The following is a 27,069-nucleotide window of genomic DNA, read 5'->3' as shown; positions in this document are numbered from 1 at the left end:
AAGGGAGGATGGGAGGGAGGCTCAAGAGGGAGGGGATATGGGGACACGTGTATGCATATGGCTGATTCGCTTTGTTGTGCAACAGAAACTAACACAGTATTGTGAAGCAATTATACTCCAATAAAGATCTATTTTTAAAAAAATTTAAATAATGGGCATGTTTCACAGAATTTAGTGTCAATCATACAGAAAACACAGCGCTGCAAACTTTATCTCCTATAAAACCCAATATATCCCACTTTAAAATAAAACAAGCATGTTGAGGGTGAAAAGGAAACCACAAAAATAAGCACAGTCATCTAATGTCATGACAAACAATTCCCAACAATGAATATAATCGGTACACGCATTGCCACCAGAACAACGTCTGGCCACTATCTGGTCCGGCTCTCTGATTTCACACTTTAGCAGGCTGAGGCACAGATCAACCGAGTTGCTTTGCTCAGTGACCCATGATCAGTTAACGGGCACCACCAGTTTAAGATGCCACACCTCCACTACTTGTGCTCAGTCCGTATACTACATACCACGCTGGCCTTAAAATGCCACAGTTTTCCACTTTGTTTATAGACACAAACATGAACTGAAAAGCTTTGCAGGAAAGCCATCTCTGCAATCCCTGTAAGACTAATTTTCCCCATCCCTAAATGGCTTCCAAACAATCGACATTTTCTATATTTAGCTTATCTCAGTAACAAAGTTAAACATGCCCAGTGTTTAAAAATAGATCTTCAGTCGTTATCTAGAGAAAGTAAGATAAGTAATGAATTCTGGTGGGCAAAACAGATGGGCGAAATGTGAAAGGAGCAAAATCTTAATTCCTAGCCATTGAAGGGAAAATAATAAATACATAGTTGATACTTTTAAAGATTATTTTTCAGTATGCATCTCACTGAAATAAAAGCTATTTCCAATTAAGATGCAAAAGAAGATGGTAAGCCTCTGACATAACATAATTTACCATCTCAAAGCCTCTGACATAATTTACGATCTCAAAGTAGATATCTTAAGTTGTTTCTTTTTTATTTGTCATTATCACTCGTTTGGAATTCAACAGAAATAAAAAGTTACAAAGAATAGCCCTTCATATTTAAAAATTTACAAGCTCTAAAAGCAAAGTAAGTGAAATGATGAACTGCAAATCTTATTGCAATAGACGCAAATTATTAAGTACTTCAAATAACTGTTGATTATCCAAAGAGAGGAATGCATGATTACAATGTTTATGTACCACATATATGCAGTTTCTAAGGCCCTTCACTTAATTTATTTCCCAGGCTTCACAGAAAAAGCATTTCACTCCAACTTAAAATTATCAAATTTCTTCTGTTCATTGAAGTGAAAAGGTTATTTGCTTTTAAATTTACTAACATGGGGGGCAAGTATAAGTTTTCATTTAAGAGTACAGATTCTCAAAATACTAAGACAGTTACTACTATCTTACTAACAAGTATATAATTAATAAGATAACTGTAGTGTTTTCCGAATTTAAACAATTAATAATAACTTACAAAATGCCCCTACAAATAAATTATTCAGTGACTCTATGATTGCCTAAAAGCTCCCTGCGCCCTCTCACTGCAGTCGTCTTAGATCAGCTTTTCCGCTTACTTACCTCCTCACGAAGCCCTCCTGCCTTCTAACCCGGACCCCAGAATTAATCTCTCCCCCTTCTGCATTACAACGAACCCTGTCACACTGTGCATCCTTATTTCCAACTCTCGTCACATCCCCCTCAAGGCCCACAGGCTCCTCAGGGGCAAGGACTTCATCCTTGTTCCACCCAGAGCCCAGCACTCAGATGCTTTTCAACAGATGTTCACTGAATCAATAAGCTGCACGTTTATTTTTCACAAGTGGATAAAGCTATACCTCATTTTCAACAGTAAAGAGGTGGGGAAAAAACAAATATTTTAAACGCACCAGTGACTTTTTAAAGGCACCATTCCGTGAATCTTCTAGTACGTGTATTTCAAATTACAATCACTTTTCGGCAGGTAATTTGTTCCTTCAAACAAGGCATGTGAAAAACATGGCTTTTTGGTTCTTCCTCATTCTCTAAGTAATTTTAAGTCATCATAATTGCTCAAGTTGGGGTTCCTCCATTTTTAAAGCACTCATGTAAAGTCCCTCTAGAGAAAAATAACAATGTTCTCTCTTCATTTTATTAATTCAGTAAAAATGCTCTTTGAATGATTATCTTCATTGCGACTGACACACTAGTTACAATTCTGCTTTAGTCAAACAAGCTTGTTTATCTTGCACAAAGCGCCTTTCAGAAGACTTGGATTTAGATGTAGACACTGTCCTCTCACCTGGATCTCATCTTCACCTTGTTTTTAATTTGCTCCCATGATTTGATAAACTACTTGAAGACTCCCTCTTTTGTATCCTGAAAAGAGGTGGTAAAATGGAATCTAAAGTAATCACACGTCTAACACAGTGGAGTATCTAACCGAGGGCACCATGGGTACATAAAGTACAACATTCTTCCTCTTCAAAAAAAAAACACCACTTCATTTATCTCAATAATATTCATTTCCTTTCCACATGCACAATGAAATGTCATTTTTTAAAACACTTCTTTCACTGTCCTGAGATACAGATGATGCTGTAGAAGGGGATCTGCCACTTTGACATGAGGGTTATTTTGAGCTGAGGGCAACTGAGAAGCAGCCCACGCAGCTCTCTGCCCTCCCCTTTTCCGCCTAAAGGAGGCCTAAACTTCCCTTTGTAAAGGTGACATTAAAAACACTTGCAAAGGTGTTCCTTCCTAGAGGACCAGGAAGATCAGAGACAGCGCCCAGATGAGTCAGCAAACCTTACTTCACAGCCCTTATCTACCATACATTCCCTAGGGACCTTCCCACAATTTGCCGGCCCTAGGAGCCCAAGCGCACCCTTCCCGCACCTATAGCTGTGCCTCCACAGGTTACTGCCTTGGGCTGGCTCCAACTGCCTCTTTTAGTTTCCCCTTCTCTTCTGAGAGGGGCCGGTAAAAACCCTAGCGTGTAAGATACTCAACTACGTGTAAAGCATCAACGCCCGTTAAATCTGTGTGCCTCTTCTGCGGATCTGGCCTGTCAGCTTGATCTGCGGGCCCAGCTACAGACAGCTCTAGCTCCTCGATGCACAGCGCACCGGTCACTAAGGGCCCGGGCAGAAACACTGGGTTTAAACTGAGCCTCGGGCCTGAGCACTCGCCCATCCCCTTACCAACTACGTGAACTGCAGAAGTACCTAACCTCCCCACGCCTACTTTTCCTTACCTGTAGAGTGAGTGTAGTAATGGTGACTACTCACCACAGGTGTGGTGAGATAAACGAGACCATGTACGCTACCTGCCACAACTCCTGGATCATAGGAACTGTCCCCCCAAATGTTAGCTGTTGCTCTTATTATTATTATTATCCAACAAAGTCAGATTGTTTACTCAAAATCGTGTTAAATGATGAATGGATAGGAGAAACACCTATCTAATTTCTCTTCCTTAACAAAAGGTCTCTGATTACGTACAAATGCAGCCAAAAAGAACTGCAGCATAGTGCTTCCCTGGTGGCACAGTGGTTGAGAGTCCGCCTGCCGATGCAGGGGACACGGGTTCGTGCCCCGGTCTGGGAAGATCCCACATGCCACGGAGCGGCTGGGCCCGTGAGCCGCGGCCGCTGAGCCTGCGTGTCCGGAGCCTGTGCTCCGCAACGGGAGAGGCCACAACGGTGAGAGGCCCGTGTACAGAAAAGAAAAAAAAAAAAAAAAATTACAGCATAAATAAGTTTGCAGATATAATTTACACTCTATGACATTTATAATTATTTGAAATGATTTTTAAATGTATATCTGTGCCAATGAAATATATCATTTCAAGATCAAGTACAAGACTTCTACCGTAATACACACAAAACTATGGTCTTTTTCTGCGCAATTTGAAACCCTTCCCTGAATAGGAAAAGTATGACGCCCCTCCGAAACAATGTTCAAATATAAACATAGTCATTTGTCTAATAATCAGTACACAAAAATAATTATTATGCAACATTTAAATGGAACCTTACAAATCACAAACCTCCTTTTATACATTCATCATTTCTGTCTCTGTATTGTCCTCATTTACAGGGTGTGTTTTTCCTGAGCATCTGTGATGTACCAGTCACTGAGCTCAGCAGTTTCACATATTATCTCATTTAGTCTTCACAAAATAACATGACAATAAGTATTCTATTTAAGAATGAGAATGCTGAGTTGAAAAGTTGATTTATTCCAGCTGACAGAGAATAGCAAAGAACTAGGAATTACACCCAGGTTTCTCACCCAAGATCCAAAAATCTTTTGACTACAACAAAATTATTATCTGCAAAAATTCCAAATAAAAAATGTCAAATGAGGCTTCCCATATATTAGAAGCTTATATAATTCTTTCACTTTGAACATTAACCACAAGGAGATAAGAAACTCGAGAAAAAATTAAAAACTGACATAAAATACTTTCCTACAGAAATACAAATTAAGAATGAGAGCAAAGCAACATGTAAGCACACGAGCTGGCATTCATTGCATCGCATCTAACGTGGAAGAATCATTTCCTTATATTCACACACCTCCCCTCAGTTAAGCAACCACTTGCATTCAGTTGTAGTACTCCTGTATTTCCTCAGCTCTTTGCTCATTTTGTCATTTTGTAACATCTCATTATACCTTCAGTTAAAAAAAAAAAAAAGGGTACTTCCCTGGTGGCGCAATGGTTAAGACTCAGCACTCCCAACGCAGGGGGCCCGGGTTCCATCCCTGGCTAGGGAAATAGATCCCACATGCATGCCGCGACTAAGGAGCCCATGTGCCGCAACTAAGGAGCCCGCGAGCCGCAACTAAAGGAGCCCACGAGCCGCAACTAAAGGAACCCACCTGCTGCAACTAAGACCTGGCACAACCAAATAAATAAATAAATAATTTTTTAAAAAACTGACCTCTTTCTAACTGCTAAATTGTGTGCTGACAGTAGAGATTAATTTATCAATGGAAATGCTAGCGTCTCACATGTGGTTAGCACTTAACATAACTCCCCTTTCCAGGTACCACCCGCCTCATTTCTTTCTGCTTCCAACTATCACTTACACTTACACACACACATACAGCCCTCTAAATCCCCAGGCAACACTTGCTTATTTGGGGTTTTCACTGCTAGTCCATGCAAAGAAGCAGAGGAAACAAAATAAACCTTACAGAATTGCCTATCTTTAAAAATTGCAAATAAATAAATAAATAAATAAATAAAAATTGCAATAAGTACAGATTTTTACTGACAAGTAAACAAAGGCTTCTCTGCATTGCTAGCTGTTCCAGAATCCCCTCTTTTATAAGGTCTCTGACCTTATTTTCAGTCTTACTTCTGTGGGTAGAGTGCATGTTTTCTCCCCCATCTATTAAGTAAAGAAAGCAAACTGACTCACTCCACCTGTTGACCCTGTTAGATCAAAACTTGTCAACTAGAGGGCCATTCAAGAGCCCCCATGCCTTAAAAGTGAGATTCTCATCCACATTTCTACAGAAACACAGATCACTATTCCCTGCAGAGCGCTCTGTCCTTTTGTTAAAAGGGAACAATCAAGTCAAGTCACAATCAAGTCAAATCTTGTAAAGGGGATAATATATACATTAAAATATGCTAATGCTATGTTAATATTACATATAAGTGATCCTGACATGGAGATGGGGTGAGATCATGACAGATGAGGAAAAGTTGCCCGAGTTGGAAGGAAGTATACAGAGGAGAGCAGTCCAAAAGCACATTCTTGAGAATGCACTGGTAATTTAGGGGAGGGACTGGTGAGGAAGCAGTAGTTGGGCTACAGTGAAATCAATGAATGGAAAAGCTGGCCAGGGCAGAATTCAGACAGCCTTGAATGCCATGCTTAGGAGTCTTCATCTTCATTCAGTTATCAGTTGAGAACCTCTTCTCCCTTAACACACCATGCCACTCCCGCTTGAAGTAAAAACTCACAGTGGTTCATAACAATTGATATGGCCTTCTTGAATAACCCAGCAGTCACATTCCCTTTGCAGCACAAAGCTAATAAATACAAAAACTCCACTTTCAGTATTATCCTCTACTGTAACTGTTTGCCAGTGCTTCTCCTAGAAGGCACACCTTGAGAGTGGGGCTGTTCTCTCAACAAATATAACCACACCACCTAGAAAAGCATCTTTGGAAAATGGACCCTGAAGCTAGACTGCCTTGGACTAAATCCTGGCTTGAACATTACAAGTGTGAACTCCGTGTGCCTTAGTTCTCTAATCTGTAAAATGGGAAAAACAGTGCCTATCTGGTAAGGATGAAATGACTCACATAAGACAACAGTACCTGGCACACAGTCAGCGCTCACTAAATGCTAGGTGTGTTGCTAACACGATCCTCTCCTTTCCACTCCGCGTCCAATTACAAAGCCCCATCAGCTACCTTAAAATACTTCTGGGATTCTTTCCATTCTCTCCATGCCCACTCTTACCACGACTCTGACCATAATCTCTCACCTAGATTACTATAATACTTCCCAAACTGGTCCTTTTCAGAGCTCAACGCATATGTCACTTGCTCAGGGACATTTCCCCAAACCCCCAACCTCTACCCACTAGGTTAACAAAGTCACAGAGTACAGTGCATTTTAACTTTCTTATTTTTTGTGTCCCACTAGAATGTGAGTTCCATGAGGGCAGGGACCTTCTCTGTTTTCTTCATTCCATCCCATATAGTCCAGCACAGGACCTGGAATTCAGGGCACACTCCAATATCAGATGAATGAATAAAGAGCGGGTTCTGAGACCTTACTACTTAGTTTTGGATTGTCTAACTACTAATATTAACCTCTGTTTAAAAAACCATAATAAAATGAGAAAATATTAAAGGAAAAATTAACTTATAATTCCATTTAAGAAGAGCCCACTCTCAGTGTATTCAGCTCTACAAAATTAGACAAATTTACGAGAGAGGGCAAGTAAATTGTGTATAGAGTCATATTTTCTTTTGCTTTCCATAACAATGGCACAGAGGTGTTCCCATAGGTTATGGTATATTTAGTGTCACTATAAAACCCATCCAAGAAGTTAATTTAATGGAGAAGGAGTCTTCCCACAATTCATACATTTATATAAAAGCTCTTGGCAGAAATCCAAAGTTACACACCAAACTGTTGCAGGCCTAGGAAAGGTGTGTGTAGGTAAGGGGAACTTTAACTTCCTCATAATACTTTTGCAGTGTTTGAATATTTTATTGTACCCGTGACTCATAACAGAAAAATAAGGTATTTTTAAAAATCTGACACAAATGCAAACTAAAATAACTGTCTTGCTTACAGTCCAGGATTTATATTCATAGAAAGTATAAAAACAAGGTTCTAATTACATTTCTCTAAGATTTTCTTATAAGTCTATTCCCTGGCCAGACTGAAATTGTGTTAGACTGGAATCGTATTTGATTGAGAAATGTTTAATTTCCTCTTGAAGGCCTGTGTCTTTCTACTTCAGCAAACCCAGAAGCACATCCACATCTTCCTGGCTCTGTTACTCCCAGTTAAACTGTAGGAAGGTCTTTAAAGGTCTTAACATGAATGATAAATAAGTAGAGAAAAAAAAAATTAAGGATACAAGCAACAACAATTTATATTCTATCTAGAACTACTGATATTTGAGAAGAATCTGGGCAACATTTTACCAGAAATGCAGAAAGAATCCAGACTTGAAAAAAAAGGTGTTGGACTTGTGAGGTCCCTTCTCTGATTCTAAATAAACATGTTTCATTCAAATACAATAGTTTAGCTGCTTTTACAACAAGATACAGAATACAAATTTAATTCATTAAGAGTTTAGGACTATTTTTGAGGACACAGTGCTACCAAAAGAAAGAACTAGTTATAAACGGTCTCTAGAAGTGAAGGCCTTGAGGGTTTCTGAGGAAATTGAAACAATTTTTCAAGTAAATGTATGAATTATTAGAAAAGTTAAGGGTATTCTAACTGAACACATTATATATATAAAACGTTAAAATCTTAGACTTAAATTCTATGTTTTTCTTCCAGTGTTATTTGAACTAATTTATACTTGAAGCAGGTCAGCTGAAAAACTAAATTTATTTTATATCAAATTTTACTTTTGATTGTTATAATGTATCATGTTAGCATTTGGGGAAGTGGGGATTAGCAGACAGAGCCATTAGTGTAAAATATATTTTAAAGTACTGATTTCAGCAGGAAGAAAATGGTGACTAAAATATTTAGAGGGTGTTAATGACGAGGCATGTTGCATATGCCTAGAAATAAATATCACTAGATATTTTGGCCTGCAAATACCAATGATCAGTTTTTGGTGTATTCCAGTAGAAGGAGGGGAAAGAGCAACAAAAAAAATTTTTCTAATAAACCAAGAAAAATGAATTCTGACATTTAGAAGATTATCACTGGATACTGGTTCTTCATGTATTTATAAGAGGATGTCTGATGGCCCTCAATTATAATTCAAAATTTTATTTCACGCAGGTCCCTTGATGAAGTTTGTTAGGAATCCTAGAACTGAGGGTCCGTTGATCATCATCAGATTAAACTTTTTAAAAACCATGTGCTGAGAACTCAAACAATAAATTGGAGGTCTATACTGAACAAATATAAGGTAAGATATACAATTTGAGAAATACTGTGAAATTTTACAGTCATTTTTTAAAAATAAGAAACTTGCTAAACACAAATTACTTCAATGGTATATGTTACATTGCATGGGACATATTATATGCTTTTAACGAAAATTTTAAAACCCGCCATAGGTAGAATTACTTTTCTAAGAGGTAAATGACTGTCGTATATTCTGATCCTGTACCCTAGCCCAGGCCAGTTGTCATATGATGTGAAATTAAATACTTATCATGATAAAACCATACATGTAGACAAATGTGGTGAGGTAAGAACAGAGTGAGGAAATGACTGGTCTGAATTAGTGAAAATTTTAAATGTGGCCCATTCTAAAAGTCCATTATCAGGAAACCAGTATCTGGAAAAGCGATCTTTCTTTCTTTCCTAGAAAACACTTATAGATACTGATTTAAACAGTCCCTGGCTTCTAGTTCCCTTCCCCCAAACCTCCAACTGGGGCAAACTCAAAGAGTCATCAGGAATCAACAGCAATGCAACTACAAATTCAAAATAGTAGCTGGTGGACAAAAGGGTGAAAGCAGCTACTCTAGGGGGAAAAAGACAAAAAGACAAAATAATGCCATCCCATTCACTCCAACCCATCCTCACCAAAAAAAGAAGAGGACTAACTGAATATAAGGAAAACCAAGAATTAAGCTTTTTTTTTTTCAAATTGGGGAACAGAAGGAAAACACAACTGTTATTTCTGTGTAAGAGACTTCAAATAATTAAATGGAGTTAAAGGGCCTTCTACTTTTGTTTGTTTTACAAATTTAATCTACAAATCCAATCTCTACAGAGAAAGAAAATAACAGAAAGTAAGCAGACAAAAGATTAGCCACACATGTAAGCCTAGTCAAAGTTGGCAAGAATTTTATCTCCGGTAAGGCTTCTACAGTAACAAACGGATGAATTTCTTTGCCCAGCTTTCACTTGTACTGCGGAAGAATGCAAAACAAAGTTGTACTTCTCGCCCAAACAGTAACATCAATCTGTTTCAAGAAAAGGTCTCCGATTTTTAAAAGCGCACTGTTGAGTTCCACCATTACCATCTTCTTAGACCAAACGCCAGAAGTTGTCCACTGCTTGCCCTATTTAAACGCTCATCTGCACCTACTTCTCCCAGCACCAAGACAGAGAGCTGCAAGAAAGGCGGAGGGCGGGCGGTGGATCCCGCTTGGGGCCGCAGAGCAGCGTTACCGCAGCTACCTAGGAATCCTGGAGTACCCGTAAGGAAGCACCTGGCCAAACCCTAAGCGAGAACGTCCAACTGCTCCCACGGTGGGAGGACGGCGTAATAGCACGTGTTCCCGGGGCCGGATCTGCCCGCCAGGGCCGAGCGAGCCCGCACTAGCTGGACGGACGCTGGGTGGGTGGCAGCTGGGGGATGCGCCTGCGACCCCCCGGGGTCCCAGACGCAGGGAGGGGCGGCAGGTGCGCCGGGCGGGCCCGGAGGGCGGGCGGGGCCTCACCTGCACGCCGGTGTAGTTCTCGAAGAAGAAGAGCACCATGCTCTGATAGATGCAGTAGAGCCGGTCGTCCACCGCCTGGTAGAAGCGCGAGGGCAGGAAGGCGGAGAGCAGCCGCCAGGCCCCCCAGGCCAGCACGTAGGTGGGAGCCGTGCCCAGGAGCACGGCGGCCGGCAGCACGCAGCACATCGAGTACATGTGGAGCACCAGGGACAGCAGCATCTTCCCGGCTCCGCACGCGGAAGGCTCCGCCGGTTCTTACCCGCCCCGCCGCCTCCGGCCGCCCGGCGGCCCTCAGTCGGCGGCCAATCACCGGGCTGGGCCGGGCCCCGCCGCCGCCCCCTCACCTCGCCGGGCCGCCGGTCGCCCCTGAGACGCCCAGCCCGCGCCGGATCCGGCCTCCACCCCCAGCCGCATGGGCCGCGCCGCCGCTGGACGGTGGGCGGGCTGGCGAGCGAGGGGCCCGGAGCGCTGCTCCCGGCCGCGGGGCAAGGGGAAGCCGCAGGTCTCGGGGGTTCGAGAGCTCAGGATCACTCACACCCCATGACCCTCGCCCGTCATCCTATGCCCCTGCCGGGGGCGGGGCTCCGCGCCAACAACACGACTCCTAATTGGCCGCCCGTTACCATAGTCCCCTTCCGGGGGCGGGGGCTCAGCGGCAAGAACTCGTCTCCCTATTGGTCGAGTGCTACTGACAGTTGAGGCGCAACTGCCGCCCGGACGCGTGGACTGCCCGCTCTGGCTACTGCGCATGCTCCAAAGCTTGCCCCCCCCCCCCCCCGCCCCGCCCCGCCCCGCCCCCCCCTCCCACCCCTCCCCAAAGGGAAGCGGCGACTTCCGGGCGGAGCTGGTTGAAGGTGGGTGTCGGCCGAGGGGGGGACCAGGCGGCCTTGTGTCCCTTGGTCCGGCTCTGGTCGCAGATTAGCTTGAGGGAACGCCCCACCTCCTGCTTGCACACTTGAGGGCCCCTGGACCCCGGGATGCGCCCTTAAGCCGAGATGTACCTTTCCGTGGGGCGCAGGTGCTGCAGACCTTGGCTTCGGGCGGCTAAGAGGACTCCTGCAGGCAACAGAGACCTGTCAGGCCTGCTGTCGGAAGGCCCAAAGTGACAGCAGTGCGATAAGCGCTGTCAAGGCGTCAGCCCTGGGTTATCGGGCCAGGCTCACCTTTCTTTTCACGGTGGGTCTCACCCCCTCCGCCTTCCCGGCTTCCTCCTCTTCTCCCAGCCGGGTGCACAGGACCCCCTCTCCTGCCCTTCACTCGCCCACCAGCATGTTTCCGAGTCAGGCCCCTGCCTTCCCATCACTACAAGTTTACGCACAGCTGGACAGCCTTTTTACAAGGTTCTTGACACAGTGTTTTATTTTATCAGGCCTTATCAAATTCACTCTTGCTTCACTTCCCCAGGCCTGGCTCTTTAACTTCTTTCTGATAGTTTATGATGGGCCTCAGTTTTTGAGTAGTTCTTGAAGGTACTTGAGTGCACCTGTGGGATGAAGTACTAACATACTTCTATGACCTTCACAAAAATCTAGGAAATCAGGGCAGCCGTTTTATTGATGTAAAAACAGACTCTGAGGCCTTCTGAATCCTTCTACTGCCCTTTGGCTACAGTGAGTGTGGTTTACTGTGTAATCCTTTCCAGGGATAGTTGCACTTCAGAAGAATGCCGAATGCTTTAAGTGAAAAAAAAAATTTTTTTTTTTTTTTGCCTGAATGCAAGCCTGTGGTGTAGCTTTATGCAGGAAGGCATTTTAGCAGAAAATTCTAATCAGGGCCAGGACGGTGGCTACTTGATTTGACTATCTCTACATGATTGACATCATGTAACGTGATTGGTAAATGGTGACCTTGAGGGAAAAATCCAGGTGAATAGAGATTGCTCAAGGAACAATTATTTGGACAGGTATATTGCCAACAGGGAGCATTAAACACTGAAAAGATTTTCAATGCGGTTTCCCCTCTTTCTGTGGAAAGTAAGGCCCTGTGAGAACCAGACTCATTCCAGAGGGAAAAAGTCATGGGTATGGATACTGTGCACAGCCAATGCTGCTCATGCTTCCTTTAACTAACTGAGACCACACATCCCTACAATTAGGAAAATGTATGAAGAGATAAAGGTGGTTCAGTGTTAATGTTACAATCTGTACACATGCAGTCAGTAAATGTTGTGATATGTGTAAGTATGTTACTTCCTGTGAATTACCCCCATATTACTCTTAGTCACCTGGTTGTAAAGTTTTGTGCCAGGTTCTGACATGGGGACACTGAGAATGTGAGCCTCTCTTGTCCCCTGTTTATATCCAAACGCAGCCTGACACACTCGGTTATCCCCTGTGCTCTTCAGCCTCCTCTCTCCCTTCTGGTCACAGATTTACCCTCCTTTCTGCCTTCTCCTCTCTTCAGCTGTACTCAGCGCACACCCTCTGCCTCTACTTCCTGACAGTGTACATTTTTTAACCCCTTGCAGTCTGACTTCCTTTTCCACCACTCTACTGAAACGGTTCCTTGTAAAGAGCACGTCTAACCCAGCCTGCATACAGTGGCTCTGGGATATAACAGTGAAAAGACTGATTGCAGTTAGCAGGGACTTAGGTGTGGGGTGAGCTTTACGTAAAGGGGGATATTCAGGATACTATGGGGACGTATACCAAGGAGATCTCATTTAGTCGGGGCACATAGAAGGCTTCTCAGGTAGAGATATTTGAGATGAAGTTTGAGGGTGGAGTTAGGGAGAGCTAGAGAAGGGAAGGAAGACGAAGAGCCTTGCAAGTGAGAACAGCGAGTCTGAAGGACTGAAGCTAAGAGCCCGCAGGTTCTCAAGGCTGAAGAGACCTATGTGCAGCACGGTAACGAGCCACTCTTCTCTTTTTTTATTCAGATGCCCCCTAGAAGTATGCTGTGTATTTCCCTCACACATTTGTAAGTTAATATCTAAAATTATTTTTATCATAAGTTTAATTAGTTACGAAAGAAATAAGTTCTGATGAGTTGTAAGTGAAATTTTAAAATAAAATTAATTACAGAATTAAAAAATAGTTAAAATTACAGAAATCTTTTAAGTGGACCGCATGGGTTGTAAATACCGTAGTGATTTAATACCACCATTCTCCATGTAAAAACGATTTTTACCAATTAGAATTTTACATTGATCCTTTGTCTCCTTGAAAACATTTTCATTCCACTTCTGCCACATAATTTTATCTTAACGGAATATATTTTATGCTTCCAAGTCGTTTATTGATCAGACTATGTCATCAGGGTCCTAAGAGTTAAAATTTCTTCTGGATTGAGCTATGACTGTCGTTAGCAATACACAATTTAATCAATGTATATCACAAAATCTGATAATTATTGTAAGTAGAGGTAAAGTTTGGAAATGCTTGTCTTAATGGTACCTTAATTAAAAGAAGTTGGCGAATTATCCTCTGGTGTCCTAAAGTTATCACTGCAGAACAGTGTGGTAAGATTGGGGGCTGGGGAGCAAGTGGGCAGGACAGTTGCGAAATGCAAGGTGGTCTGTACTCCAGGAATCTTCTCAGGCACATCGAATGGACAGATACTTTTGAATCAAGAAATCTACTTAAATGAACAGTCAGTAGCAGAGTGGTTACATGAATACACAAAGATGACACATGAAATGTTATGCAGCAGTAGAAAAAGACCAAGTAGACCCAAATGATCTGCACGTTAGGTGAAAAAAGCAAGTTGCTGGATAATACATGCACTATTATCCCATTTCTGTAAAAAATAAAAATATATTTCTAGATGCAAATGTCTAAAAACTGATGACGGTGGTTTTCTCAGGGGAGGGGAAGTAAGATTAGATGAAGTTCAGCTGGACTTCCTGTATTGTTTCAAGTTTTTACAAAGAAATATTGATTCAACAAATATGTATCCAGTGTTCCATACCCCACTTCATGCTGGGTGTCAGAGGTAAAGAGAGAGAACAGATAAAGGCCCTGAGGTCATGACCCTTGCGGTCTGGGGTGGGGCAGTGGATTAATTTATTACAGAGGCAAATAAAAATAAAGGAGAAAAATAAGAGATGGCTCTTGCAGGAGATAACTAGAAGGTGGGGTCCGCGGGAGTTACTTGACCTTGGTGATAAGGAGGGGCAGGGAGGGTGAAGAATGCCTCCCCAGTTTCAGGCTTGAGTAACGGGGTGGCATTTGCTTTCATCTACGAGGAGTGGAAACAGGTTCTGTGGAGCACAGAACTTCCTCCGCGCATGCAGCGGAGAGCACTTTAAGGAAAAGAACGCAAGTTTACAAATACAAAGCTGGATTTGAACATGGATATTTATTTAGAATGAGAAAAATAATTTTTAAGTATATAAATTTTTACAAGCTGCCATATCACAAAAATAAAATATTCAGAAAAATAACTCTTATTATGTAGCTGTATCACAGATCAGTGATAAAGTATACCTTTCTTTTGATTGTGAAAACCATTTTGCATTTTCTATACAGAAAAGTAACTGCCTTTCTAGCATGATAAATGTAAACTTGGTTTTTATCATTCATTGTCAGGATGCATGATATTCAGCCTCACACTATGACTTTAGTACATTTTCGGTGAAACTAGGTTTATTTCGTGAAGAGGGGGAGGTGCGGAGGAGAAGAAAACAGTGGGAACCTGACAAACGCATTGTAAAATTCATGCAGGGAAACAAAGATTTGTGAAGAGGAGGACTGCTGACCATGGCAGTTGGAGTGATGGCCATCCGAAGACATCCGTGTCATTTCTGGAACCCGTGAATACGTTCATTTGCTTGGCAAAGGAGAATTTAGGGCACAGATGGATTTAGGATTGCCAGTGAGTGAGTGGCCTTACGGAGCTCATCCTGGGTTATCCAGGTGGGTCCAATGTAGTCACGGGGGGCCTTACAAGTGGGAGGGGGCAGTTAAGGAGCTCAGAGCGACGTGCTGGGAGCAGGGCTCGCCCGCCCTCGCTGGCTTCCAAGATGGAGGAAGGGGGCAGGGGAGGGGAGGGGAGGGAAGGGAAGGCAGGCTCCAGAGCCTGGACGCGACGCGGGTGCGGACTGTCCCCCGGAGCCCCAGGAGGACACAGCCCTGCTCGGTACCTTGCCGACTCCAGTGACACCTGCTTTGAGCTTCTGACCTCAGAACCGTAAGATACGTTGGTTTTATTTAAGTTTCTAAGTAGGTGGTGATTTTTGATAGCAATAGGAAGCGGGTGCACGGAGGGAGGGGTTTTTCCGGTAGGTACCGACACGTAGTGTAACGCTACAGTAATAGTGTCTTGCTAGGGAGGAAGCGGACGGCTCAGCGGGGCAAAAGGAAGGGTCTAGAGACACAGGTGCTGCTGTGTATGTGTGTTTTGTATTGTGTCTCATGAAAGTGGCATTTAAAATCTGAGGGAAAAGAATTAATTAGTCAAAAAATGCTAGTACCTCTGTACATTTGGGGAAAATGTTATATAAACAAACTCTACAACCTACACCCAAATAAAAGCCAGACGGGAGGATTTAAACATAAAAATTCATCTAAAAAGTAAAAAACAGGCTTCCCTGGTGGTGCAATGGTTAAGAATCCCCTGCCTGCTAGTGCAGGGGACACGGGTTCGAGCCCTGGTCCGGGAAGGTTCCACATGCCACGGAGCAACTAAGTCCCTGCGCCACAACTACTGAGCCTGCGCTTTAGAGCCCGTGCTCCGCAGCAAGAGAAGCCACCACAATGAGAAGCCCACGCACCGCAACAAAGAGCAGCCCCTGCTCGCCGCAACTAGAGAAAGCCCGGCGCAGCCAAAAATAAAAATTAAAAAAAATTTTAATAAAAAGTAAAAAACATACTAGAAAAGATGCAGGGCAATCGTTTTATAAACTTTACGTGGAGGAGATTTTACTTGGCATGATAATAAGACAAAGTATTGAGTCTCATGTGATCTTGGCGTCTCCACGGAGCAATCTGACAGCAGAATTGAATAAACTTGTGTCTCTCTGAAAAAGCACGAACGTTCACCCTGAATGCTGTGAGGTCTTAGCGTGTCTGAGGGCCTTGGAACACCCCAATTGATCCTACCTGAACTCAGGTGTGGAATGTAATTAAAGCTGTAACATGATCAGCTGTACTGTAAACGGACTACCGTTAAGTGGGAACAGAAGGGTGCTATCTGAACATAGAAGCAAAGGGAAGCTTGTCTCGGTGTGAAGGAACGGAACAATCGAGAACAAGAATACCTTCTCTTCGCTGGCAACTTAGAATGTAGCCCAGTACTGCCTGTATTTGTTCAGCCTCCATTCGAGCTTTCATTTATTTTTATCTGTAAAACTAAAACGAGAAGGCATTCTTGTTCTAAAAGATTTAAACACTGTTTTGAATATTGAATGAAATGAAGTTCTCACTTACTGCTGTCTCGAATCCGACTTACTCACCTAGAGGTTATGGTTGTAATAAACATAATTTTCTAGTTATTTTCTTTTGCTTCTGTCAGTGGATGTTTGTGCATGCCCTGTCCTGTTCCTCTCTTGAGAGCCATAAGATTTCTATTTGGATCAGATATCCACCTCTCCCCAGCAGAACTCATGTGCTTTGGGGAAAGTTGATTCCATCCACTGTCTCAGGAGAGGCCATGATCCATGTAAGGCAGTGGTTTCTTGTGGGTTTTCTTGTTTTCATTTAGAAGTCTGGACATTGAACCCTTGAAGCTCCTGAAGACCTTTTCAGGTGGTCCAAAGTCAAAAGTATATTCACAATGACACTGAAACATTATTTGCATTGAATTTGGAGTAATGGTGGGTAAACCTGCTAGCACCTTGGCATCAAGGCAGCGATACCAAAGTGCATGGTGGCCATGCTTTGGTTCATCGCCATGGACTCTTGGTTTAAAACCACTCACTTCACTTAAGAATACCCTTGACAAAGCAATAAACATAATTCTATTAAATCCTGACCCTTGAGTACACATCCTTTTAACATGTGTGAGTAAAAGGTAAGTATGCGTGAAGCATGTTTGCACCCTGATTAATGTACAGTAGTTCTCTAGAGGAAAAACATTGATTTGTGAGCTCAACTAGCTAGTTTTTTCATAGAACATAATTTTACTTGAATAACAGATAAGCTATGGTTATTCTGGCAGATATTTTATCAAAAATGAACAAACCGGCTCTGTCACTTCAAGGAAAAACAACTGATAGTATTGCTGATAATAAACTCGAGCTTTTCAATGAACATTAGAATTTTGGAAAACCTAGATTTGCTCTCATGAACTTGACATGTTCTCAATAATTGGACTTTAGTTCTGTGGTGATATTAATTATTGTGCTTTCAATATTGTATGTCAATATTTAGAAGATCTGCATAACTCAGTGAACCAGTATTTTATAAATCAGTGCTTGGACTTTAAAAACCACGCGTGGGTAAACGGTTATTTCAAAGTGCAAGACAGACCAATGGATTTTAACGTTAACAGCGTACAAAAATTTGATATGTCAAATTCCACATTGCTAACAACCTTTAAGAAATTACCAGTTCCTGAGTTTTAGTATAATACGAAATAATATTCACATTATCTGAAGGCTATTAAACTCTTTCCCTTTTCTAATCACATACCTCATTGAGGCTGGATTTTCTTCAGATGCCTCAACCAAAAAATCATGGCAGCAGATTGAATGCAGAGAATCCAGCTGTATTCAATTAAGCCAGACATTTAAAGAGATTTAACAAAAATGTAAAACAATGCCACTCTTCTAAATTCTTTGTTTTGAATTTTTTTGCATAAATATTAACATACAATGGACTTTACTGTTTTCTAAAAGGACTTACTAAATATTTTAAACTTTTCACTTTAATTTCCAGTATAGTAAATAGCAGTAAGTATAACCTGGGTTTAAAAAACCAAGATAAAAAACGGGTAACGGGTTCCTGAACCACTCCTCTAGGACAATCAAAGTAGCCCTACTTCTGTTTCCACAAAAAAATTGTTTAGGGATGAACTAACCCCCTTAGGGCTTCTGAGACTCAAGTGGAGGTTATTGTGGGTTCTGGAAATGAAGCTTGTTGATTCTGCCAAAGATGCTCCCAGAAATGTTCCTTCCTCTCTTTGGGCTGATGAATTAATATTGGAGTGAAATTTGGAACTCTACAGCAAGGAAGTTGGCTTCAACCTGAAGGCAGAGCTAAGAACTAGGACATGAAGGCTTTGAAATCCTTAGGGTGTGTTTCACAGCTGATCTGATTGAACAGCCCATCTCTGAGCCTTCTAGTTAACGAACAAAGAAGCCTCTATTAAAGCCAGGTTGAGGGCTTCCCTGGTGGCGCAGTGGTTAAGAATCCACTTGCCAACGTGGAGGACACGGGTTCGAACCCTGGTCCGGGAAGATCCTACATGCCATGGAGCAACTGAGCCCACGTGCCACAACTACTGAGCCTGAGCTCCAGAGCCCGCGAGCCACAGCTCCTGAAGCCCGGGTACCTGGAGCCCATGCTCTGCAACAAGAGAAGCCACCGCAGTGGGGAGTCCACACACCGAGAAGTAGCCCCCGCTCAGCGCAACTAGGGAAAGAAAGCCCGCGCACAGCAACAAAGACCCAAAGCAGCCAAAAATTAAAAAAAAAAAAAGCCAGGTTGAGGTGGCTTTCATCTCTCATCTACTCAGTCCTCCATGCTGGAAACCTACAGGTTCTTCTGTTTTCCTGTTCCTCACCTGCTACACCTATTGGCACTAGGTCACTCATTCATTTGCTCACTCATTCAATTAATTATTGAGCGCTTGTTATGTACCAGGCCCTGGTGTAGGACCTGGTCATATAGGCAGATAAGGTCCCTGTCTCAATGTCAGTAGTGAGAGATGGATCCAGTTACAAGGGCAAGCAGTGAATTAAAATAGGGAGGTGTGAGAGAGAGTTGTGAAGTAGCTCCTTTAAATCATAAGGTCAGGCAGTGCCTCTGTACGGAGGAGACAGTTACGTTAAAACTGGAATGATGAGCCCAAGGAAGATGAGAGCATTTCAGGCTGAGGAGACAAGTGCAAAGGTCCTGAGGCAGGAAGGAAGGAGCTCAGTAAGCAGCAGTTCTCATCTACCGGTGGCTAAAACCCACAGTCATTCTTGACTCTGCTTTACCCACCCCACATCCAATCCCTCAGTAAATTGTTAGTTTGACCATCACAGTCACCCAGAACCCACCCCCTCCACCTCATCCAGGTGCTGTCATGTCTCACCTGTACGAAGGTCGTAGCCTCCCTATTTCCACCCTTGAGCCCCCTCCCCCTTCCCAGTCACTGTATCTTCTGCACAGCAGCTGTTGTGGGTGAACTTTGTCCCCTTCAAAATCCATGGGGCGAAGTCCTAGCTGCCCCCCACCTCGGGATGCGACTGTATTTGGAGATAAGGTCTTAAAAGTGGAGGTGGGGTAAGATGAGGTCCTGAGGGTGGGCTTTAATCCAGCATGACTGGCATCCTTGGAATAAGGGGAAATTGGGACACAGACACACAAAGGGAAGATGATGGGAAGGAACACAAGGAGGAGACGGCCGTCTCCAAGCCAAGGAGAGAGGCCTGGGGCAGAACCTTCCTCACAGTTCTCGGGGAACCAACCCTGCCAACATCTTGCTTTTGGATTTCTAGCCCCCAGAACTGAGGGACGATTTCTGTTGTTTAAGCCCTCAGTCTGTGGAGCTTTGTTAGAACAACCTGAGCGAACAAAAACAGCAGCCAAGGCCATCTTTCTGTTAATTCTCTGCTCGAGGTAGTTGACCTTAAACCACTTGGGGCTAGCGGCTCTGGGGGTCCACACCATCCAAATTCGAGTATAACGTAAAGGAGGCTCCTCCAGTACTGTGGTGTTTACCATTGAAAAAAGTCCAAGAACAAGTGGACCCTTGCAGTTCAAACCTGTGTTGTTCAAGGGTCAACTGCACTCCCATCTCGGAGTCAAATCCAAATTAAGTCCTGCCTGAGATGCTTCGCCGACTCCAGGCCTTACCAGGAACACCCTCCCCACTGTGTGCCCCGCAGCTGTGCCTTGGACTCCCAGCTGCAGCTGTGCAGTGGCCGTCAGGCCTGAGCCCTCCTCAACCCCAGACCCCCCAAACCCATAAATGCCCCCTCTTCTCCCATCCGGGTGACATTCTTTACTGCAGTAAGGAACTGGTTTCGGTTGATCCATGAGTTACTCTGGTCATTCTAAAGAGTCAGCCATCCTGACCTCTTGCTGTTCTTCCTGTGCATCGAGCAGCACAGGCCTTCCCAGAACCTGGAATTCTCCTCCCCATATATGGACATGCTTGTCCCCTCTTTGCCAGTCTCGGTTACATGTCATCAAAGAAACTGTCTCTTGACCATGTGTGCCCTTTTGTTATTACTTGTTTACCTTGCAACAGACATTGCTGGTTTTCCCCCAATTTCCCCCTCCCATTTTATAATAATTAGGTCCCTAATTTTTACCTAGGTACATGGCTGCCTAAAATAAAGACTGTTTCCCAGCTTTTCTTCCACCTAGATGGTTTGACTAGCCAATGAAATGTAAAAGGAAGTGGTGTATGTGAGGTGTAAGATGCGTCGTGTTCTCTTCTTTCTTACTGGGTAAAATCGGACGTGACGGCTGGAGCGTCAGCCATGTTGGCAGACACACGTGGCAGAACAATCCTGAAAATAACTCGATTTCCTGACACTATATGGAGCATCATAGCAGCATTGGACTTACTACCTCCAGGCTTCTTGAAAGCAAAAAAACCAAAACCACAAAAACCTTTTAACTTGTTTAAGCTTGTTTTAGGTTTTTGTGATTTGCAGCCAAATCTGATCCTAATATAATCCTTCTTACTCCGCTTGATATTATATTGCATTTATTTCTAGGTGACACAGTATGCATTATCTGTCTCCCCCTTGCTGTAATAAGGTAGGCTCCTGGAGAGGTAGGACTTTGTGTTTTTACTTTATTCGCTAGGCATTGATCAGGCTATAGAAATAATTAATAAAAAGCTGATGAATTAAAGAGGAAATCTGCACTCCAGGAAGATGTGCCATGTTTTTTCTCTAGGATTTACTGAATACCCCCAGCACACTGCTGCTACGTAGAAACATGGGGGATGCTTTCCTACTCCATGCCCCCTTCTTTGGCAGTGCTCCCCAGAGGCACGGCTAAGTGAGACAGATCTATAAAATCAGGTTTGTACAAGGGACTCCCTCTCTCCAGCCTCCAGTGTTGGATCCTAGGGTGATGAAGTCATAGACCATCAGGTACAGGTTATGAGCCAGACAGGACTTAAACGCTAGAGCATAGAAGTCATGAGGAATTGCAGTCATAATTGGTGCCATGGAAACCCCAAACACACATGTTGATGCTTTGGGAGAAGAACAAATGAACGTGCAGAGATATGAGTGCAGGCTGCACGCAGCTCATGTGCCCTGAAAGAAGGGGAGAGAAGGAAGGCAAGCTGCCCACTGTCTCTCCTGTGATTTCCAGCTGACTTCCAGCACCTGGCTTCATGCAATTTCCTTGATTCTTCATGATAAATTCCCTTTTACCTAATCCACTCTGAGTAGGTTTGCGTTCGTTGTTTAGGAGCAATCCTGCTAAGACTTCTGACGTCTCTTTGGGGTACGTGCTCTTAAGGACACCTGTAAAGCTCTTCCCAGTCTGGTCCAGACCTGCCTTTCTGCCAATGTTTACCATTGCTTGCCACCTTCTAAACTAAGCTGCATTCCCACAGACCCCTTTTCATGGTTTAAAACAGCCGTGCTGTTTGGTATCTTAGCATTTTTGTAAGCACCATTGTTTCTGCTGGAATGTTCTTCCTCTCTAATTTACCCATCTGGACCTAGCCCAAGTTTTCTTTCTGCTGAAAGAGCCCCCAGACTGTAGTAAACGCCACTTGACCTTCAACACTCCCTTGAAGGTGCCTCTATTACAGAACTTACCCTAAGTTATTGCAATTTGTCGAAATACCCATTGGTGCTTCTCTTACCCGAGAAGGTGCTTTTGACGCCATCTCTTCGTCCTCTTTGTGGCCTCCGCCCAGACCATTGTCCCTATGTCAGATGCTCAGTCCTTCACTCAACCTTTTTAAGCCTGTCTGTGATCAGCCTTTGCCTACTGAAAATGCCTCTCCGCACTCAACCACTCTAGTTTCCCAGACGTCCTTGAGTTTCCATCTATGGGTTTGGCTCATCCACTCTTTGCTAATGGCCCCCAAATCCACAGATTACTTCTCCCGAGCTACAAACATTTTTTTAAAAATCTGCTTTCTTGGACTTCCCTGGTAGCCCAGTGGTTAAGAATCCACCTGCCAGTGCAGGAGACACGGGTTCGAGCCCTGGTCCGGGAAGGTCCCACATGCCGCGGAGCAACTAAGCCCGTGCACCACAACTACTGAGCCTGTGCTCTAGAGCCCGCGTGCCGCAACTACTGAGCCCTGTGCCACAACTATTGAACCTGCGCGCATAGAACCCATGCTCTGCAATGAGAGAAGCCACCGCAATGAGAAGTCCCTGCTCGCCGCAACTAGAGAAAACCCACACGCAGCAACGAAGACCTAACGCAACCAAAAATAAATTTTTTAAAAAATCTGCTTTCTTGACATCCAAGCCTAAAAATTCTACAAGAATTTTAAATGTTCTTAGCAGAAAGTATCTCCAACACCACCACCCCACTCTTTTCCCTGAATCCTCTCAGTTTGCTGCTAAAAGACTTGACGTCACTCTTCCATCTTCCCTCAGCTTCATCCGTGCACACCCTACCCTATATATTATCCAGCTGGCTGGCGGGCTTCCTTTCTTCCAGTTCCTTTTTTAAGAGATGGCTTTTGACTTCTCCTGTCTTCTGGTAGCAGGGACTTTGCTGAGCCCTTGACCTCCTCTCACCTGGACCGCTGTGCTGCCGCCCTACTTCATATCCTTTCCACACTGTGGCTAGTGCCACCTCGCTGAAACAGTCTGATCTCACTCTTCCCCCTCTGGAAAGCCTTCAGTGACTCCTGTTTTCTGAGGTTAAAATCACACTCTTCATGGGCTCCTAGGCCTTTCGCAGTCTGGCCCCGCTTGCTCTGCAGCTGTACCAAGCACCATGTAAGTCGCTGGCTCTACACCCAAGCGCTGGCCTGACTTACAGCCACCTTCCAGTTGCCCTGCTAGCAGCAACCCTTCTGCAGACACTGACGTCCGGCCACCTGTTTCTCCTGGACCCCGTTTCAGATATGACTCATGCTTTTGGCGGGACGCTGCAGGCGTGACTTTTCTAATTTTGTCTGTTAGTGAAATATTTAAACTTGACATATGGTGATAACTTGTTTTCATTAGTTGTGTGTACATTTCAGTCGGTTACAAATAAACTATGCGACAACTTACAATGATGCCTGTAGAACAGAACAGGTAATAAAATGAGAACACTGAGGAGAGGTGGGTACCTGATAGCAAGATGAGGTTGGTGCCCTGCAGACCTCTTCGTGATGAGACGACAGCTTTATCCTGAAGTAGGCTCTCAGCTTTTGGAGCCAAGAGTACAGAGAAGTACAAGTCGTCTTTACATTTAACACTAGAGAATGACAATAAAAAATATGTAATAAGTAACAGCAACAATTGCCCTTGATGTGCACAGCTTATGGTCACCATGCACAGCAAAGGGTGGTGACTGAGTAAGAAGGCTCTTTAATGGTCTTGCCAAATCCAGGTATACAGTAAGTCCCCTACAGATGAACCTTCAAGTTGCAAACTTTCAAAGATGCAAACGTGCATGCCAGCCCCTGTATATCAGCTGTTGTACTGTACCACTGTACTTTTCAAGGTACTGTACTGTTAGATTAAAAGTGTTTTCTTTATTTTTTGTTTGTTTTTTATGTATGTGTTATTTGTGTGAAAAATATTATCAGCCTATCACAGTACCGTATTATATAGCCAATTGTGTTAGTTGGGTACCTAGGTTAACTTTGTTGGACTTATAAACAAATTGGACTTACGAACACCCTCTCAGAACGGAACTCGTTTGTATGTAGGGGACTTACTGAAACTAGGCATCTGAGCCAGCTGAACTGTGATTTACACATCGATAAGGTAGACAACCATTTTTCTCCCACACCCAGGAAGAGGAAACACACACACACACACACACACACACACACACACACACACACACACAAGCAGCTGCAGTAACAATTGCTGGCATCTACTGATAGGCTTGGAAACATGATTTTTGGGTTAGAGGTAGTAGCAGAGATCCCTCATATCTGTTCTCCACTTCTTTGTAGAAAGAATCCAGAGTCAATCTGGGAAGATTGCCATGCAGCTAGATGACTGCCTTTCCTAACTTCCACTTGTAGCCAAGTGTGGCCACGTTGACTACATTTTGGTCAATGAGACATAAGCATAGTTGTTGTGAGACCACTGGGAAATGGCCTTAGAAAAAAGGGGGTGTTTCCCTTCTCTCCCACTTTTCTGGGTGGTGGAATGAAAAAGTGATGGCTGAAGCTTGAAGAGCTACTTTGGGCCGTGTGGCAGAGGAGTAAGATGGAAAGAGCTGGGATCTTGGAGCTTCTAGGGCCATTGCTGAGTGTGAGTGTGTATGAGAATTATAGCTAAAGCTAATCTTAACTGAGAAAAAGAGGATGTTGTTTGGAAGCTGGAGTCCATGGCCCCCAGTAGGTGACTGTGAAAGATTATGGTCAATGGTGGGGGATGATTTGACATGTTTCCCACCTGGCATCTTGGAGGAGGTTGAGTCCTCAAAGTTAGAATTCTCTCAGAAACTAGAAGAACCTTTTTAGTGAGAGACTTTATAAAGTTTGGGCTAAATCAGAGGTCTTTTGGTTCCTGAGAGATGGTGTCACACATCTAGGGGAGAACCGCTTTCTGCATCCTCAGAACTATTAGATGGAGAGAGGCCAGAGTAAGTACCCTTCACACAGATGTTATTGCTCTCCTGGTGGGGACATTCTCATTCTACGGATCAGTAGTTCTTTCTTTTTAATTGTGGTGTAGTAATTTATTATATGCATAGACTACAATTTATTTACCTATTGTGTGGATGGGCATTTGTATTGAGTCCAGATTTGAACTGTCATGAATACAGTTGAACAGTCTTATACTTGCCCTCTGGTGGACATATACAATACCATTTTGTTCATTGTTTTCTGGCTGTTCTATAATTCCTATGTTCCTTTCTTCTCTTGCTCTCTTTCTTTGTGATTTGATGATTTTCTGTAGTGGTATGCTTAGATTCCTTTCTGTTCAGCTTTTGTGTATCTATTATGGATTTTTGTTTTGTGGTTACCATGAGGCTTATATAAAATATCGTATATCTATAATAGTATATTTTCAGCTAACAACCTAAGTTTGAATGCATACAGAAGCTCTACATTTTTACTCTAATCCATTTTCTTTTTGATATCACAATTTACATCTTATTTTATTGTGTATCCCTTAACAAGTTGTTTATAGTTATTTTTAAGACATTTTTGTCTTTTAACTTTTATTCTCACTTTGAGTAATTTACCCACTACTATTAAAACATTAGAGTATTCTGAATTTAACTATACATTTGCCTTTACCTGTGAGATTTATACTTTCATAGTAATTGGCACCTTTAATTGCAGCCTGAAGAAATCCATTTAACATTTCTTGTAAGGCAGGTCTAATGGTAATGAACTCCTTTGGCTTTTGCTTTTCTGGAAAACACTTTCTCCATTTCTGAAGGACAGTTTTGCCAGGTGGAGTATTCTTGATTGGCAATATTTTTCTTTCAGCACTTTAAATACATCATGCTACTCACTTGTGGCCTGCAAAGTTTCTCCTGAAAAATCTGCTGATGGTCTTATGGAGGTCCCCTTGTATGTAACAAGTTGTTTTCCTGAAGAGCTAACACCTATCCTTCTCAAACTCTTCCAAAAGATAGCAGAGGGAGGAACACTCCCAAACTCATTCTATGAGGCCACCATCACCCTGATACCAAAACCAGACAAAGACGTCACAAAGAAAGAAAACTACAGGCCAATATCACTGATGAACATAGATGCAAAAATCCTCAACAAAATACTAGCAAACAGAATCCAACAGCACATTAAAAGGATCATACACCATGATCAAGTGGGGTTTATTCCAGGAATGCAAGGATTCTTCAATATACGCAAATCAATCAATGTGATACACCATATCAACAAACTGAAGGAGAAAAACCATATGATCATCTCAATAGATGCAGAGAAAGCTTTTGACAAAATTCAACACCCGTTTATGATCAAAACCCTGCAGAAAGTAGGCATAGAGGGAACGTTCCTCAACATAATAAAGGCCATATATGACAAACCCACAGCCAGCATTGTTCTCAATGGTGAAAAACTGAAACCATTTCCACTAAGATCAGGAACAAGACAAGGTTGCCCACTCTCACCACTCTTATTCAACATAGTTTTGGAAGTTCTAGCCACAGCAAACAGAGAAGAAAAAGAAATAAAAGGAATCCAAATAGGAAAAGAAGAAGTAAAGCTGTCACTATTTGCAGATGACATGATATTATACATAGAGAATCCTAAGGATGCTACCAGAAAACTACTAGAGCTAATCAATGAATTTGGTAAAGTAGCAGGATACAAAATTAATGCACAGAAATCTCTGGCATTCTTATACACTAATGATGAAAAATCTGAGAGTGAAATTAAGAAAACACTCCCATTTACCACGGCAACAAAAAGAATAAAATATCTAGGAATAAACCTACCTAAGGAGACAAAAAACTTGTATGCAGAAAACTATAAGACACTGATGAAAGAAATTAAAGATGATACAAATAGGTGGAGAAATATACCATGTTCTTGGATTGGAAGAATCAACATTGTGAAAATGACTCTACTACCCAAAGCAATCTACAGATTCAATGCAATCCCTATCAAACTACCACTAGCATTTTTTACAGAACTAGAAAAAAAAATTTCACAATTTGTATGGAAACACAAAAGACCCCAAATAGCAAAAGCAATCT

General features: G+C 42.9%; 1 protein-coding gene and 1 long non-coding RNA gene across 18 annotated transcripts in view; one reads left to right on the top strand and one right to left on the bottom strand.

The window, feature by feature from the left end:
* The window catches only part of AGPAT5 (1-acylglycerol-3-phosphate O-acyltransferase 5), a 63,060-nt gene extending 52,348 nt beyond the window's left edge, over window positions 1–10,712 (bottom strand). The window contains exon 1 of one of the 5 annotated variants that reach the window (XM_028482105.2): window positions 10,142–10,712. In XM_028482105.2, the coding sequence (XP_028337906.1) occupies window positions 10,142–10,360 (219 nt within the window). In that variant the 5' untranslated portion in view covers window positions 10,361–10,712. The remainder of the gene's footprint in view (window positions 1–10,141) is intronic. The other 4 variants (XM_055081449.1, XM_028482102.2, XM_028482104.2 and 1 more) reach the window with 4 other exon arrangements.
* A 238-nt stretch (window positions 10,713–10,950) lies between these two features.
* The window catches only part of LOC114484503 (uncharacterized), a 147,899-nt gene continuing 131,780 nt past the window's right edge, over window positions 10,951–27,069 (top strand). For 11 of the 13 annotated variants that reach the window (XR_008616135.1, XR_008616125.1, XR_008616133.1 and 8 more), the window contains exons 1-3: window positions 10,951–10,995; window positions 13,020–13,060; window positions 14,806–14,997. This is a non-coding gene — a long non-coding RNA (uncharacterized lncRNA). Of the gene's footprint in view, window positions 10,996–11,048; window positions 11,318–11,596; window positions 12,988–13,019; window positions 13,061–14,805; window positions 14,998–27,069 lie in introns of those variants that run through there. The other 2 variants (XR_008616127.1, XR_008616128.1) reach the window with 2 other exon arrangements.

This window comes from Physeter macrocephalus, chromosome 20 (assembly GCF_002837175.3).
Source record: "Physeter macrocephalus isolate SW-GA chromosome 20, ASM283717v5, whole genome shotgun sequence".
NCBI lineage: Eukaryota > Metazoa > Chordata > Mammalia > Artiodactyla > Physeteridae > Physeter > Physeter macrocephalus.
Note: the sequence above shows the minus strand (reverse complement) of the source record. Positions and strands in the feature narration are given on the sequence as shown.